The following is a 16,252-nucleotide window of genomic DNA, read 5'->3' on the forward strand; positions in this document are numbered from 1 at the left end:
AAACACAGCAAACAAAGGGACAAAATGTTTTAATAAGACTATGTTAAATGTGTTAACAGTGACATGTCCAAAAACAGAGAAACAACTTCTCAAAGATTCAGAGAAAACCTGGCATGTTCAGATCCATCCAAGACACAGTACTGGACTATGCATGAACCTGAATATAAATTATTTAAAATATCTTCTTATTATTAAATGTTACTATTATTCTCTTATTATTATAATCTTATTATTAAACTACCTTATTCCCAGTAGGAGTTTTAGGTTCAGTAAGTTAATGATCTCCTTTGAAAAAAACCAAACAAACATAACAGTGCTTGGTCTATAGCTAAGTGTTTATGGACTATTTTGATGGAGTTTTATTAGACAGTGAGGTGAATTGAAAACTGCCAGAATCACTGGGCCCAGAGGTTTGTGATCAGTGGTATGAAATCTAGTGGGAGGTCAGCAACTAGTAGTGTATTCCAGAGAATAACGCTGGTCCAATCTGGCTCAACGTTCCCGTCAGTAATCTGGAAGATGAGGCTGACAGTACCCTCTGCAAGTTTGCAGATGATATAAAACCAGGAAAGTGGCTGATATGCCAGAGGGTCCTACTGCCCTTGAACCTTACCTGGACCTTGACAGTCTGGACAAATGGGCTGACAGGAACCTAATGAAATTCAAAAAAGGAGAAATTCAAATTACTGCACCCAAGGAAAATCCCCATGTACCAGTGCACGACGAGGGTCTCCTGGCAGTAAAGATGGTCGGCAGAAAAGGACCTAGGGGTCCTGGTGGACACCAAGTTGAACATGAGCCAGCAAATATGCCATTGCAACAGTAAGTGGTGTTCCTGAAGGGTGGGTTCTAGGGCTGGTTCTGTTTAACATCTTTGTTGGAGACATGGACAGTGGAATCAAGTGCACTCTCAGCAAGTTTGCTGATGACACCAAACTGTGTGTTGTGGTCGACACACTGGAGGGAAAGGGTGCCATCCAGGGGAGCATTGACAAGTGAGCCCGTGCCAACCTCATGAAGTCTGACAAGGCCAAATGCAAGGTCCTGCACCTGGGTCAGGGCAATTGCAAGCACAATTACAGGTTGGGCAGAGAATGAATTAAGGGCAGCTGTGATGAGAAGGACTTGGCAGTGCTGGTTGATGAGAAGCTCAACATGTGCTAGCAATGGGCTTGCAGTCCAGAAAGCCAACTGTATCCTGAGCTGTATCAAAAAAAGCGTGGCCAGCAGGTTAAGGGAGGTGATTCTGTAATAATATAATTGTGCCCTTTGACTGAATCCTTCGACTTTTAACTGCAAGATGCCATACATTGTACTTCTAAATATGCTTAATGTCATGGCAAATAAACTATGTCATACAGCTTCTACAAATCTACTTTGTCCTGTAGACTTCACTTAGTGTTGCTTTAATGACCACTTTTTTCTTTCATATTTCACCTTTACTGATGATGATGGAAACAGTTGTGTGAGGAAGTTATTGTTTTTGCATTATATTGCTAATAATTTCCTGGGCTCTGTCGTAGCACCAAACTTAACCTGTGGATGGAGCAAAAACACACACTAGGAAATGACTTACCCTCCTTCTTCAGAGTATTTGTGACCAAAGGCAAGGATGTCAGATGCCCGGCCGCTGCCATCGCATATCACAACAGGAACAGGAGGAGTGTCTCGCAGGTACTCCAGAACAATGGAGATAACATTGGGACCTCCTTCCACAATGAGGGCCACCACTGGAACCCCTTGACCAATTCCTGGAGTAAAAGAAAGAAAGAAACAACAAAAAAAAACCAAACAAAAAAGAAAAGGAACAAACAAACAAAACAAAACAAAACAAAAAAGCAAAGGAAACAAAGCAAAAAGCAAAGCCAACAAAGCAAACAAAACATAACAGAAAAAACAAACAAACAAATAAAAAAAATCAAAATCAGACTTAAATTACTGCATTGTGTCTGTACAAAGTTTTGTTAGAGAAAAGGGCATTCAGAAAATCATTATTTTTAAGGACAGAAGGGACCAGTGTAGCCATCTCATGAATTCCATTGCATAAACCAGGATTTTCTAGAATTGCCTTCTGTTTTAAATACTATATTTCTGGTTGAATTGGATAAGGAATTTGACAAAAAATCAAAATTTAGTTTGAAAGCTGCCATAATTCTTCCTAACATTCATAGTCGTGACTTTGTACCTTGCTTGTAATCTAGATTTTTCATTATGTCAGTTTCCAGTCATTAGGTCTTCCAGTAGCTTTGCTTGCTGTTCTAAAATCCCCTCCATGATACTCTAGTTGCCATATCCAATGCATTATAAGGTTACAGCTGGAGAGCCTTTTAACCTCCTCTGTGATAAACTAAACATACTTTGTCAAAAGACAATGCAATTAAAAAAAAAAAATTAATTTTTGTTTAATTTTTTTTCTTCTTCACAATTCTAGTTATTCTCACAGTTATCTGAATTCTCTCCTAATTTTGGAGCATATTCCTTAATTTGCAGACCTCACACTGGGGACATTGCAGAGCTACTGTTGAATCAGAGAAGGCACATCTTCATTTTCAATAGTTGTGGTGCATTTAGACAGGAATCCTCTGCAAAACTGGCAGCACAGGCTTTATCAGGAAAAGTCTTTCATATTTAGAGAAAGGCAATGAGACGCCAGACTGGTGTTAATCTGGCTTGAAAGGCTTTTATGGCTGTCACTTCTTGACAGTTGAGACTGGAGACATTAATTTTTTTTGTCAACAGAGAGACATCTTCCTTTTAAACTGTATTTTCCTAAGAAAATCTATGTGCATCTACGTCACAAAAATGTTGAAGAATTTCATTTACCACCAACAAATGAACTGTTCTTTGAAAGAGAAAAAACCCTCAGTTCTTATATACAAAAGCAAAATGTTTAAAGTACATCCTGAAGACTTTACAAGCAAACAGTGCTTCCTGGAGACTCTCAGAATACTTTGTTATAGCTGCATTTACTGTCAGCTGTGGCTTTTTGGTTATATAACTTAAGGACAGTGCATGGTGGTTTTTTATGTTTAGAAAACTGTAAGCAGAATTACAAAATGAAAGAGAGTAAGAAAGGTAGAATGTAACAAGGTGATTAACAGAATTATTTGTACAGAGCTCACTGGTTAATTTTTAATTGTACTGAGGACCTCCTGAATATCAACTCTATCTAATAACTAATTCCATTTAGTGGTAAAGTTATTTTGGGGCAGAGAGTTAAATGAGAAAGGAAAATTAAGAACTTTGCATATAACTTTCACTTATAAGTCTGATGGTTAACTTTTCCAATATGTACTCTTATTAACTTTAAGGGATTTAAGCAAAGGATGAATTTTATTTGTACATTTGCATTGTTTACCTACATTCATTTTAATAATGCTTAAAATTTCATCCCTTACAAGTGCTTTCTAGAGATTAGCAATAAACCCCCATCTTGTCTGAGAATCTCACAAATAATGTTATTTTATTCCCATATCAATAAATGTAATATGATACATCTGGTTAAGGTTGAGGATATAGCAGAGAATCTCATGTCATAAGTCTGCCCAGGTTTTAGTTTGCTACTAGGTGACAAAAAAAGTTACATATAGTTATGTCAAGTACAAAAACTTTGAAAACAATTGCTATCACAAGCTGAATAAAGCTGCAGAATATTTTTCTTTATAAAACTTCCCAACATAAAGACATGGCGACTGATGAGAGACTCTCTTCTGTTAAAGATTTTAATGCAGAATTATAAAGAGATATTTTATTATTTAATTTCTAGTGGTCTGGCTAATGTAATGTTGCCAGGTTTTTTGAACTATCAGTACTTGCTGCTTCTTACGCATCCTTTCTTTATGCTGCACCATACAGCCAATACTCCCGGTACTTTTTTTTTAATGATATGAACTCCTGGTAGTTGAGTAAGAATTTGCTTTCACTGTTTTTGTTTCAGTCCTCCTTGCTCAAAAGATTGACCACAGAGCCGATCTGACATGAACTCTGACCAAGAGTTGCTGAAAACTTACATCACCATTCCTCTTTGAGAGTGCAGCAATTTTGTCTGGGAACTGATGGGTAGGACCCATTTTATTTCATTAAGGATAAAAAATCCCCAAATCGAATGGTATGCTTAAAAGCCTTGATCCTTACATTTACTAAAGGTGGTCTTTTGTAAAGTATTTGATATAAAGCAATACATTAAAATCTTAGCAAAGCTGAATATAAGTGCACAGATTGAAAGCATGTAATTAACTAACGGGTAGGGCTTTAGGTGGAAATGTAGTACTAATGGAGCGTCATGAAAAACGTAACCTTGATCCTATCATTACTATTAATGACTTCAAAACAAGAAGTAGAATTCGTACTACTATCATGGTAAGAAGTATTCTCAGTAATGAGTAAAATTGAGCCTGGGTGACATTAAATATTGAGTAATAGAGATGGAGAAAGTTCACAGTGTAAGATGCGAAGTAATTTACTTGGTGATTAGTAAGTTCTGCAGCGAACTTGAAATTTGTTAGGAGGAAATACTAGAAAAGCAAGATGTGTGAACCAGCCAAACACAGAACTGAATCTTGAAGGTGTAGCAAGAGCATAAAGCAGGTAGGTATGATCCTGGAATACACACAGTGAAGTATTTTCAGTAGGAAATATGGACGCATCAGTGCCATTGTGCAAGACACTAATGAAATTCCATGCAACATACTGCCCCTAGCTATGCTCACCCATGTTCAAAAAGAACTGGAACAAAAGGAGGAAAAAGCCAAATGGAGTATAAAGAGAACCAAGACCTCACCTTATCAGACAAGATTAGGATAATTTGGCCCATCTTCCTCAGCAAATTGAAAGGTGAAAGACAATATGTTCGAAAATCCCTGTGATGTACAGCACATTGGTCATTAATAGTTTTAGATAAAAATTCAGAAGATTTTTGGCAATCTGAAAAGTGAAGTATTCACAGCCTTCTGGTAAGACTAAAAGGGAAAATTTTTCTGACGTTGAAATGATGCTCAATAATCATTGTGGATGCAGTCACCTTATGTATCTCAAACTGTTGCTAAAGCAAGTTCCTTCAGTCTGCTGGTAGTTTTTTTAGACTTTGTGTATTCTGCCGCATATTGATCAGCTACATAATACTAATACTATAAATAATGAGGACTAATGTGTAAAGCTGAAGTATTGTTTCCTTTTTAGGCCAATGAACTGGCCATTTGAAAGCATTTCTAGAATTCCTCTTGCATTCTTCTCCCTTTCCCTTACGCCCGTTGCATGGCATATAAAAGTTCTCTGCAAATTTCAGTTGTGTTTCACTGTGATTAATCACTTTTCAATGAAAGTTTGTAGCCTTGAATTTTTTTAAAAATATGAGAACCTTAATTTATTATATACAATTAAGCTCCAGATTGAAATGCAACTCCTTTGATTATTCTGGTAGATTTATTTGTGAACCCTCAAAGACTTAAAACACAAAGTTGGTATTTACAATCTCATTTTCCTTTTGGAAATCCTCCTAAGTTTAAACAAACAGAATTGATTTTTTATTATTACTTTCATTTTCTCCATAAATAATTATGGTTTGAAAAAATATATTGTTTCTTTAGATTGGAAGGGAAATTAGAAAGTACATTTCTGGAATTAAATGTAATATTTTAAAACCAGTTAGTAGTCCTTTGATGATATTTCTTCAGAGTGTAACCACTTCTGTCTTTCAGAAAAGCTCTGTAGACTACAGGTGTCTGAATTGTAATGTTCCAAGGTTTTCTAAGTTTATGATGATCAATTTCTGTGCAGTGATGATATACACAGTGTGTGAAAAGAAGTCTATAGATATGGTGGAGAATAAAGACTGCTTGAGAATCTTCAAATTTGTAAAGAGGGTAAGTGAGAATTATTACATTTTCATTTTCTATGATGTTCCAAATTACATCTAAATTATTTGTGATGTTACATTTGTTCCAGAATAAAAGCTTAGATAGTTAAAGCAAAGGAGTCTGACTCTCAATAACTGTCAGGTAAAACACAGAGCAATTTGAATTAAATATTTACATGGTTTGATACTAAAAATCCTGGATATGCTTGGCTTCCTTCCTACATATTAGGAATTCAGAAATGAATGCGGAGTGTCTGTAGAAAAATTTCAGTCGATAGGAAGACAGTGACTGACTATTCCTGATTAGATATTAACACTGCATTTGTTAACAATTTTGCATCTATGAAATTGTGAACTGACCTTTCCTTGTGTTCCTGTAACACCTGCACAATTTGAAAAATGCTGGCATGTGGTGCCAGTAAGACAGAACCTCTGACTTTGTGAAAAATACCCGATGTACTTCTCTTTAACTGGTAAACAAAATGTTTTTCCTTCTACATCTCTGTATCTCCTTAGAAACACAAGAGTCAGGAATTCTTTGCAAGAGCACTGTTTCAGCTCATGCACGCACACTACACAATAGCCTGCAAAGAAGCAGCTAGAAGTGCCAATTGTATGCACAGGGAGCCTCTTGTTTCTGCCCTTCATTCAGAAGAATAACATCAGGCTGGGAAGAGAGGTGCTAAATCTGAAGATATTACATTCTTTACAAAGCCAAGGACATCACTGTTATAAAAAGAGTTTCTTCCTTCCTTGAGTGGAGATTGTCAGAAAGGAGGCAATGCTGAGATAAAAACATGCTGATGAAAAGTTGGACTACAGTACTACAGTTGTGAAATACCTCATACAAACTTGCATATTACTACTTCTCATTCAGTAAGATCTCCATCTCAAATACTGAAGTTTCAGCAATCCTGCTATAAAAGCAAAAAGACAGGTAGTCTCTCGTGACTTAATTAATAGAACACAGACAAAACAGTTTTTTATTTTCATCTTGTATAATGATTCATCTAAAAAGGAGATGGAATAGTACCAAGTACCCAGGACTTCTAATCACTTCTCTGAGGCTCATCATTACCTTAATTTGTAAGAAAAGAATTTGTATTTAGAGCATTTCAGAAAGTAAGGATTTATGCAGGGTAGACCAGATTGCTAAGTGTTTCAGAGAGTCAGTGATTGTAGATATTGCTGGTGCAATACTGTATGAAAGATTTATACAGTCAATCTAAAGCTTCATTTTTGTGTTATTGCCTCTGTGGCCAGCAACAGAGCCAGTGAGAGACTTTCAGACAATTGTGATTCCAGAAAGGTATGTACATATCAAAACATTTGTCCTGGTATCCAGGAGTGGTAACTTGTAGGCTTTGATGTTACAACACAGAAAAATAAACCCATTTTCCCCTTGACACAGCAATAGGGCATGAATATGTAAGTTAAAGCAATAAACAAGAAGAAATGAATGAATTTGGATATGCCAGCAAGGAAAAACTGCATAATGTATGTGCTGTGTGAGAAGGAATTTTTTAAAAATCTACCAGACTTCGCAGAAGACCTACTTTGCTTTCCAAGTTCTTGGGAAAACATGAATATTTTATACTGTGAGTATATAAATAATCTATATCTATCTTATAAATTATTACTAATTCTTTTTATGAAGAACTAAACATGAGTTACTAATTTTTTTTTGTGGACCAAGAAGTGAATAAAATGCCTCATTTACTACAAAATGCATTTACTAATCATGTTTTTAAGTGTGCTTATATGCATAACTGGTACTTAACAGAATGTTGTGTACTATTTCTAAATTCACCTCTGAGATATTTGCAAATAAAACTGAAAGACTGGAGTTCACTGTCCCTGACAGAAATACCTCAAATTTCTGCATCTTAACACTGGATGGTAGTAGATGAATCTCAGTTGACTTCGTGCTGGCCACCTTTACTCCTTCATCATTTATCCATGGGACAACAATGTGCCCTTGTGGCCAAGAAGGCCAATAGTATCTTGGAGTGCATTAGGACAAGTGTCTCCAGTAGATCAAGGGAGGTTCTCCTCCCCCTCTACTTGGCACTGGTGTGACCTCACTTGGAGTCTTGTGTCCAGTTCTGGGCTCCCAGTTCCAGAGGGACAGGGATCTACTGGAGAGAGTCCAATGAAGGGCTACGAGGATGCTTAAGGGACTGGAACACCTGCCTTATGAGAAAAGGCTAAGAGACCTGGGGCTTTTCACTTTAGGGAGGAGAAGACTGAGGGGGGAACTAATTAATGTCTGTAAATACATGAGGGCTGGGCATCAAGAAGGCAGGGACAAGCTCTTTTCACTTGTGCCCTGTGATAGGACAAGTGGCAATGGATTCAAACTCGAGCACGGGAAGTTCTACCTCAACATGACGAAGGACTTCTTTACTGTGAGGGTTACAGAGCACTGGAACCGACTGCCCAGATTGGTTCTAGAGACTTTCAAGACCTATCTGGATGCCTTCCAGAGTGATCTGCCCTAGTTTTTTGGTTCTGCTCTCACAGGGGGTTTGGACTCAATGATCTTCAGAGGTCCCTTCCAACCCCTAACATTCTGTGATGCTGTGATTCTGTGGTTCTGTGATCAGGTCAGACATGTTGCTGTGGGTTCCCGGACACTAATTTTCTTTTTCTACCTGGAAATTTTGTTTGGATAACTTGTAATTATTTTGGATTTATTTGAGATGTTGGGGCCTGTGGTTGTCCTCACTTAGAGGAGTTACTGCACAGCTATTGGCACAAGACTGGCATATATCTGGAAATCTCTGTCACATCTCCCACACAATGTGCATCTGTAGAGCAAATTCTCCAGAAGACAACTGAAGAACTTAATGTAAGAACTGAATGGAGGAACTTCAGGCTTATGGTGCACATAAGACAGTCACCATGGACACACCCAGCAAGTCCAAGCTGTCCCCAGGGATGGGGAGAACAAAGCCCACAAGAAACCTACACACAGTGCATGTACAGTCAGACGGACATCTTGAAGTCTTTTCTTAAGGAGATACACACTGCTTATCTGTACACTCTGGAAACAGGATTCTCACCCTTCCTTGAAATTCTGAACCTGCCACAGGCATGTACAGGGATGTATATAGCAACACTGAAGTGAAATGGCCTCTGAGTTCTTCAAGAAAATAGGTATATTTGCATGGTCAAGAGGTCTCCGCAGCTTTGCACAGCACCATCCACCAGGTCCTAAAGAAACTGCTAAACTTTCTTGGACCTGGATGCACTGCCAACACTGGGGTCCCTCAAGTATCAGGCTTCTCCACTGGTCATCACGTCACAGGTTGTCAAGTACTTATTTGAGTTAGCAAGGCACTGAACTCTTAGCAGTAGAAAGTTTCTGTGAGAGGCTTTAGATTTGTTTCAGGCCTCTAACTTCAGTACATCCTGCAAAAGGTCTACGAGGTGTGGGCAACAGCTACCTTTCTACCTGCAAAGTTCTTTTAGGACAATTGCTTTTGTAAGGGGTGAACTCAATGCTCTCTCAGTGGCTGGTGAATACGGTCATAAAATAAAAGTAAAAAAATAGAAATCAACAGATATATACACATTTTTGTGCCTGCAACAGTTTGCAGAAGCACAGTGCACTCAAAAGCACTTTGTACAGGTTTAGCCCAAATGCCCCACAGGCTTCCTGAAAGTTGATCTTTTATATCCCTTCATCTGCAGAAGTAAAATGAATTTACATGGAATCCAAGGTAATTTTAAACTTTTACTGTCACACACAATGTTAGGGGGGGGGTGTTCTTTATGGTCTAGAAAATAAATCCTGTGAGGAGAGGCTGAGGGAACTGGGAGTGTTTAATTCGGAGAAGAGGCCGAGAGAAGTCCTCATTGGTCTCTACAGCTACATGAAAGGATGTAGTGAGGTGGGTGTTGGTCTCTTTTCCCAGGTGAATAACAGGACTAGAGGAAATAGCCTGAACCTGGCCTGTATCAGGGCAGGTTTAGTCTGGGTATTAGAAAGGATTTATTCATTGAAAGAGTAGTCAGGCACTCAAATGGGCTTCCCATGAGAGGTGATGGAGTCACCGTCCCTGTAGGAATTCAGAAAACATGTAGACTTGGCACTTCACTACATGCTGTAGTGGTGGGTGTTGTTTGTCATGGCTTTTTTTCTGTCTGTTTTGTTTTGGTTGGTTTTTTGTTTTTTCTCCTGGGTGGACAGTTGGACTCAGTGCTATTAAAGGTCTTTTCCAACCATGATGATTCTGTCATTCTGTGTTTTTACATAATTAGGATCCTCTGTTTCTTCCAGATTTTCCTGCCTTCCTAGTCTGCTTTATGGAGAAAACTTTTTAATTTTTTTTTATTATTATTTTTATTGTTTATTGGTTTTTATTTTTTTATTATTATTTTTATTTAATGTTGTCCCAGCCAATGGAAAATGTTCCTTTATTATAAGGGATAAATCACTAAAATAAATGCCTGTTAATCTGGACCACAGCTTCCTCTGCAGCTATGACTTCAGGAACATTGTGCTACCTGAACATCTGGAATTAAAAACTCCCTGAACTCCATGATGGCTTCACAACCCCTGTGCTAGTGCCTCTCTCTTCCCTGACAAATTGCTGTTCTTGCTAGCTGACAAATACTTGTATGGCTCTGATGCAGGACCTACTCACACCCTGGGTGTGACTAGGACAATCTTAGCTCAAGAAGTTTATCTTAAAACTGCAACTTCCAGGCCATTGCTGTATTTTATGGGGCTAGTAGAGTTGTTTCATCAGCAAAGGCTGAAGAAACATAACACACAAAACCCGTGGCTTTCAGAATCATCTTGGTCCGACTGTTTGCATAGCACTTGGATATCCTAGTGAGAGGTATTTACACAGATTGGGTAAACAATTAAATATGCTCTGGAATTTTTATAAGACAAAGTCCACCCAGCAAGAATTTAAACATTTGATTAATATAATTTTTAATTTCTGAACTAATATTTGCCTTACAGTGATAAAGAGTCAACAGATACTGCACTTTGATTGTTTACAGGACGTGCCTAACCACAGGTTTAGCACTGCTTAAATAGATTTTAAATGGCATTGGATTTACAACAGTCTAAAAAGTTTGCCCACACTAAAGTGTCAGTTTGCCCAGTCTAAAGTGTCACCTTTGGACATCCATGTTGTACTGCCTACATCCCAGCTGCCTCAGAAGGTGTAAGTCATAGCAGAGTATATCCTGAAATAATCCAGGTCCTTCCCATTAGGTTACACTGAAACAACATTCCAGCTTGTCGTGTGAGTTTGGGTTGTCATTGTTGTTGTTGTGTGCTTTCTTTTTGTTGGTTGTTTCCCCTCCCCACCCCCTTCCCCGAGGCTATTTTTTGCAGCCTGTTGGAAACAGCTCCAGGTGTGCAAGAAGCTATTTTTGCTAAAATATCAATAGCAAATAGATAGTCACCTGCATATACAATATAACAGCTTCCCCCAGCTCTGCAAATCACAGCTGCAGTAGGCTTGCCGTCAGAACAATTATATTAGTACCTACTAAGTGAACATGGCTGGAAAAAAGGGAATGTAGCTTGCTTTCACAGGATGATGGAGCAGGATGATGGGTATTATTACCCAGAGAGCCAGGAACATTCCCCAGATGCTCTCCCTTTTCCTTACCTCTTATCTTCCCCAGAGCATAATCAGTTACTACTTATTGCAGATACGGCAAAAATTAGACAGACGTATCTTGTAATCCTTGAAAGGATTACTCAACAATAAGAGAGAGAAATTGCAGGGGTTTTTTTTGTTGTTTGTTTGGGGTTTTTTGTTTGTTTGTTTTTTTAAAGGGAGAAAAACTCATTCTACACACTTCTGAACAAGTTTAAGTTTTCTGTTTTCATAAATTAGGTGGAACTTCTACGTGTTTGGAGGTTCATTATATGCTCTATGTGTACAGAAATCCAAGTGACATGAGTGCACTTGCACTCAATCGTCTGTTTATCTGGGCTTCAAGAACAATTTTTAACTTGCCTGTGGTTTCTTAGCCCTTTTTGAGATATTTTTGTATCTAGTGCCTGATTCACCAATGTCACAACAATTTTGATGAAAAAGGCTCAAGTTTTTGACCACTAACAAATCTTAAATGAGTCAAGCTTCAAACAGTTCTGAGTTTTACTCAGATTTAACAGCAAAGTTGCAGCAGGCTTACTCTCCTATAAAGAAATCTGTACCTACACCTTCCCAGATACAAAGTTTTGAAAATGCCTCCAGGGTTGCACAGAATATGAAGGGAAAGTCTGAAAGATGTGAGAATTCCAATGCATTTGATGATGATGCAATGGTCAGAGAAGATGCTAGTGATGACAGTTGAACGTCCCTTTGCCTTCCCAGCCCCATTCATATATTCTCAGGCATAGGATGACAAAGGGAAGTCCACGGGTCACATGAACAGATACTGTTGACATATAATCCTGTCCAAATTTTCTTCTCTACCCAATATCCAGCCTGTCAAGGTCCCTCTGGATGGCATCCCTTTTTTCTAGGGCATCAACCACACCACACAGCTTGGTATCATAAGCAAACTTGCTGAGGAGACACTCAATCCCACTGTCCATGTCTCCAACAAAGATGTTAAAACAGCACTGATCCTAGTACTCAGTGCACATAAGGCAATCATGTACTTGAAGTTCATTAGGGAACATGTTCTGTGTTCTAATCCTACTCTCACTCTGTTCCTCACTAGTGGATCTGCATCTGAATTACTGGATTTGGGTTTGGGATGTCCACTTCAAGTAGGATGAGGAGAAACTGGAGAGCATTCAGATGAAAGTTCCTAAGGTATATAGTGGCCTAGAGAGCATGTCTGAAGAGGAGGGTTTGAGACAGCAGGGCTTGTTTAATCTTTTGAAAAGAAGTCTAAGGAGTAATCTAATACTTGCCTACAACTACCTGTAAGGTTATTAACAAGGTGTTAGGGCCATACTCTTCTTTGCTAGGACCAGGTCCTATGAAGGGAAAATAGCTACAAATGGTTGTTTGGGGAAGCTCCAGATCAGATATTGATGATGGGATGGGGGAAGTTTCCAAACATTTTTCTGGACCCATATGGTCTCCATTATTGGAGGTTTTCAGGCTTGTCTAAGCAAAGCTAAGGGACAAGCTTATCTAGCATTAACAATCAACTTTGAATTGAGGCTCAGACTGGAGACCTTCGAAGGTCTGATCCAGTCTGTATGAAACCCATATAAAATTGTTTTACTCCCACATTTCAATGTAAAATTTTTTACAGGGGCTGTCAAATTATCCATGTAATGTTGTTCAAATTAAACCATACAGTAGAGATGGTCATGAAGATACTTTCCTTTCAGAGCATATCTTAAGGTGATCTCCCTACCTTTAAATTCCTGCAGAGTCCAGTACTCAAACACTTGTGTGAATTGGAAAATAGGAACATTTCTGATCACATCACTTTCAATATTTCCTTTTGATTTTGAAATAGTATCAGAAACATTTCTTGTTACAAAACAAAGCACTTCAAAACTTCATGATTTTGAGACAATTTGTGGTTCACTGCAAGGAATGGTTACTGGACTGTGTTAAAATTGTTTTCACTTGTGAAAATAAGAAATAACTGCCCTGAGCATTGAAGCATTAAATTGACCTCTAGTAAAATGCACAACTGAGTGACTATCCTGAACCTGTAGACTCAGATCGACCCACAAATGCAATTGCACTCTCTGCTTGCCTGGAAAGCATTTTTAAATTCCTAAATATTTGCTGTGGACAAAATATGAGCTATGGAAGTCATAAAAGCTAAAAAGGTAGAGTGAAAACAGGGTATTCAATGAAATCCTTTCTCTAGTGTTCATAGGGAGCATAAGCCAAGCTTTTTATTAACATGTTATGGTACACTCATTCAGGACATCAGATACTACTGAGTGTCTGAGAGTGATGACATGGTAGGAATAAAGCAATTTAGTCTTTCAGAATTATCTGGCATATTTAACAACCTGATTTAATCTTCAATTTTATTAGAGAGACTGCCACTGTCCCAATCTATTTGCAGGGAATACAATTTTGTGCTTGAAGTTTCCCTTTGTGAATAGCATGTGATTCCAAACGTCCAGGAGAGCTCTCACTGCACTGGAGAAAGATAAAGCTGAAGCAAAGTAAATAAGAAATTACAAGCATAGCATGTAGAAGTTAGGCAGGATTAAAAATAAATATAAAATCTGCTTTCAGCACTTTTGTCTGGGGACAGGATGTGAAATAAGAAGTTAACTGTTTATTAGTTCCTAAATCTGTTCTGTTTCCTAGCTCTCTGGTCTTTTGTTTGGTGATTAAGAAATGTTACCTTTCCTGACTCTCCAGCACACACAAAAAAAGTCTGATGCTCTCAGTTTTTTTCACCACTCCATATGCTTACATTTGGAAAAAAGAAGACAGGACACACACACATGGCTGAACACACTTCTGTTTGGACAAAGATCCCTTCTCAGAAGCAGAGCCCCTGCATGCACAGGGCCAAGGATCTCCATTTCTTTGCTAGGAATGATGGTAGGGAAAAGAGTCAGAAAGCAGCCATCTGTTTGGCTGACCCAACAGGGCAGGTGGTCCTTCTCTCATCCATATGGTCACCTTTCTATTAACTAGAGACTGGGCAATACTCAGTCACCTTATTTTAAAAAAGAGGAAAACAAAATGTGGCAGAAACACTCTGAATGTCACTGGACCAAGATGCGTAAATCTTGCTAACAAACCTCCTTCTTAACAGTTGTCTTAGATTTCTATTCTAAGGAAGTGTTGTGAGACCCAAGTTTTTTTATGTTTCTAAGAGAGCCAGGTTTGGGAGGAAGAGGTTAAAGATAGAGACACTCCTGGAGGCTGGGGTGGGGGCAGGGAGAAGGTGCCAGAGAGAAACCAGAGAGGAGAAATCCTTTTTTGTTTGTTTGTTTTTGTAGGTGTTTGAAGATGTCAGGCAAGCATTTGGCTTTAACCACCAAAGTTTAGAAGTTTCTCCATCAGTCACTTTTCATCAGGTAAACCTCTTGTCCCAGCTTGAATTAAGTTAAATCTCTCTAAATAAACTCATTTTTTAACATAAAGATTTTTTCAATATAATGTTTTGCTGTTAACTGCACAAGCTCAAATTTCCCATATAAATATCCTGAAAATAATTATTATTTACAGCACAACTTTCTACAGTTACATCATAATTGCCATTTTCAAATGTTTTGGTTTTGGTTTTTTTCTTGACAACATAGAATTAGATCACACTATCTCCATCTGCTAATGCATAGGTATGCACACATTGCTTAGGATGCACACACTGCACACACATACCTACACACTGCTCTTTGAGAAGAAGCAATACATACTCTGATATTGTAAAAACAGTAAGACTGTAGTGCATGTAGTTCAGTGGCATTAAAAAGTGTAAACAGCACACCATTTTAATTTAAGCACAGGCTATTCTTATCATAGAGTAAGCTTGATTAAACACACCAACATGGTAATTTATGTTCTACGCATTGTGTCTGCTTGTAATTCAGTATGATCTGATGTCCAAGAGTCTAAATGTGTTTCCTAGTTTCATTCCAGTTTCAAGTGCCTGTATCATAAAACATTCCACTGTTCCTGTCCTCAAAATTGCATGTTTATAGAGAGTTACGAGCAGAAAGGCTGTGCTTAGGAGCACTTTTGAAATATGTGTTATGTTTTGGCTCCTAATGGTAGCTTTATGCAAGTACAAGTTTCTGAAAATTACACAGGAAAAAAAATAATTAAAAATATCTAGAAATATATTAACAATATATCTAGATATTAACAATATCTAGAAATATCAAATATAGATATTAACAATATCTAGAAATATATTAACTCCCCAATGAAATTAAGCATCTGTATACTACAGAAATAATAATACTAATATTCAGATGTCGTATTTTATTTTATCAAAGCAGAAGTGACTATTTACTTTTCTTTTTATGTAGTAAAGTAGTACATGATTATGAAAGAAAAACAAACAACTTCGAGAGAAAAGCAGGGACTTCAGTCTGATCACAATGTGAATTTAATCATCATGATGGTAAAAGATGAGGTGAAAGGACCATTTAACTTCATATTCTGCCTCTGGCTGTGGCTAATGACAGCTGCCGTGGAAAAACTAATAAACACAGTGCAAATAAACAGTACCATTTCTATGGAACCCTCTCTTTGCCTCTAAATATCAATGGCTTTGGGACTGCTTGAGTTGCCCAGTAATTTTTTCTGCAACCATGCAGGACTTTAAATACCTCAGTCATCTCTATTCCAACTTGCAAAGCCTTTATCATAAAAAGTCTCTCTTACTTTTCCCACCCTATTCACTACCTTTGATAATTCCACTGTATTTAAAAAAAAAAAAAAAAAAAAAAAGGGAAAGAAAACTGTAAAC

General features: G+C 37.9%; 1 protein-coding gene across 1 annotated transcript in view; it reads right to left on the minus strand.

Moving 5' to 3' along the window:
* Positions 1-16,252, minus strand: part of TRPM3 (transient receptor potential cation channel, subfamily M, member 3) — a gene marked incomplete at its 5' end in the record, with an annotated part of 233,452 nt that overhangs the window by 87,940 nt on the left and 129,260 nt on the right. The window contains one exon of the mRNA XM_009995032.1: positions 1,577-1,751. Within this exon, the coding sequence (XP_009993334.1) occupies positions 1,577-1,751 (175 nt within the window). The remainder of the gene's footprint in view (positions 1-1,576; positions 1,752-16,252) is intronic.

Source organism: Chaetura pelagica, unplaced genomic scaffold (genome assembly GCF_000747805.2).
Source record: "Chaetura pelagica isolate M959 unplaced genomic scaffold, ChaPel_1.0 scaffold330, whole genome shotgun sequence".
Lineage (NCBI taxonomy): Eukaryota > Metazoa > Chordata > Aves > Apodiformes > Apodidae > Chaetura > Chaetura pelagica.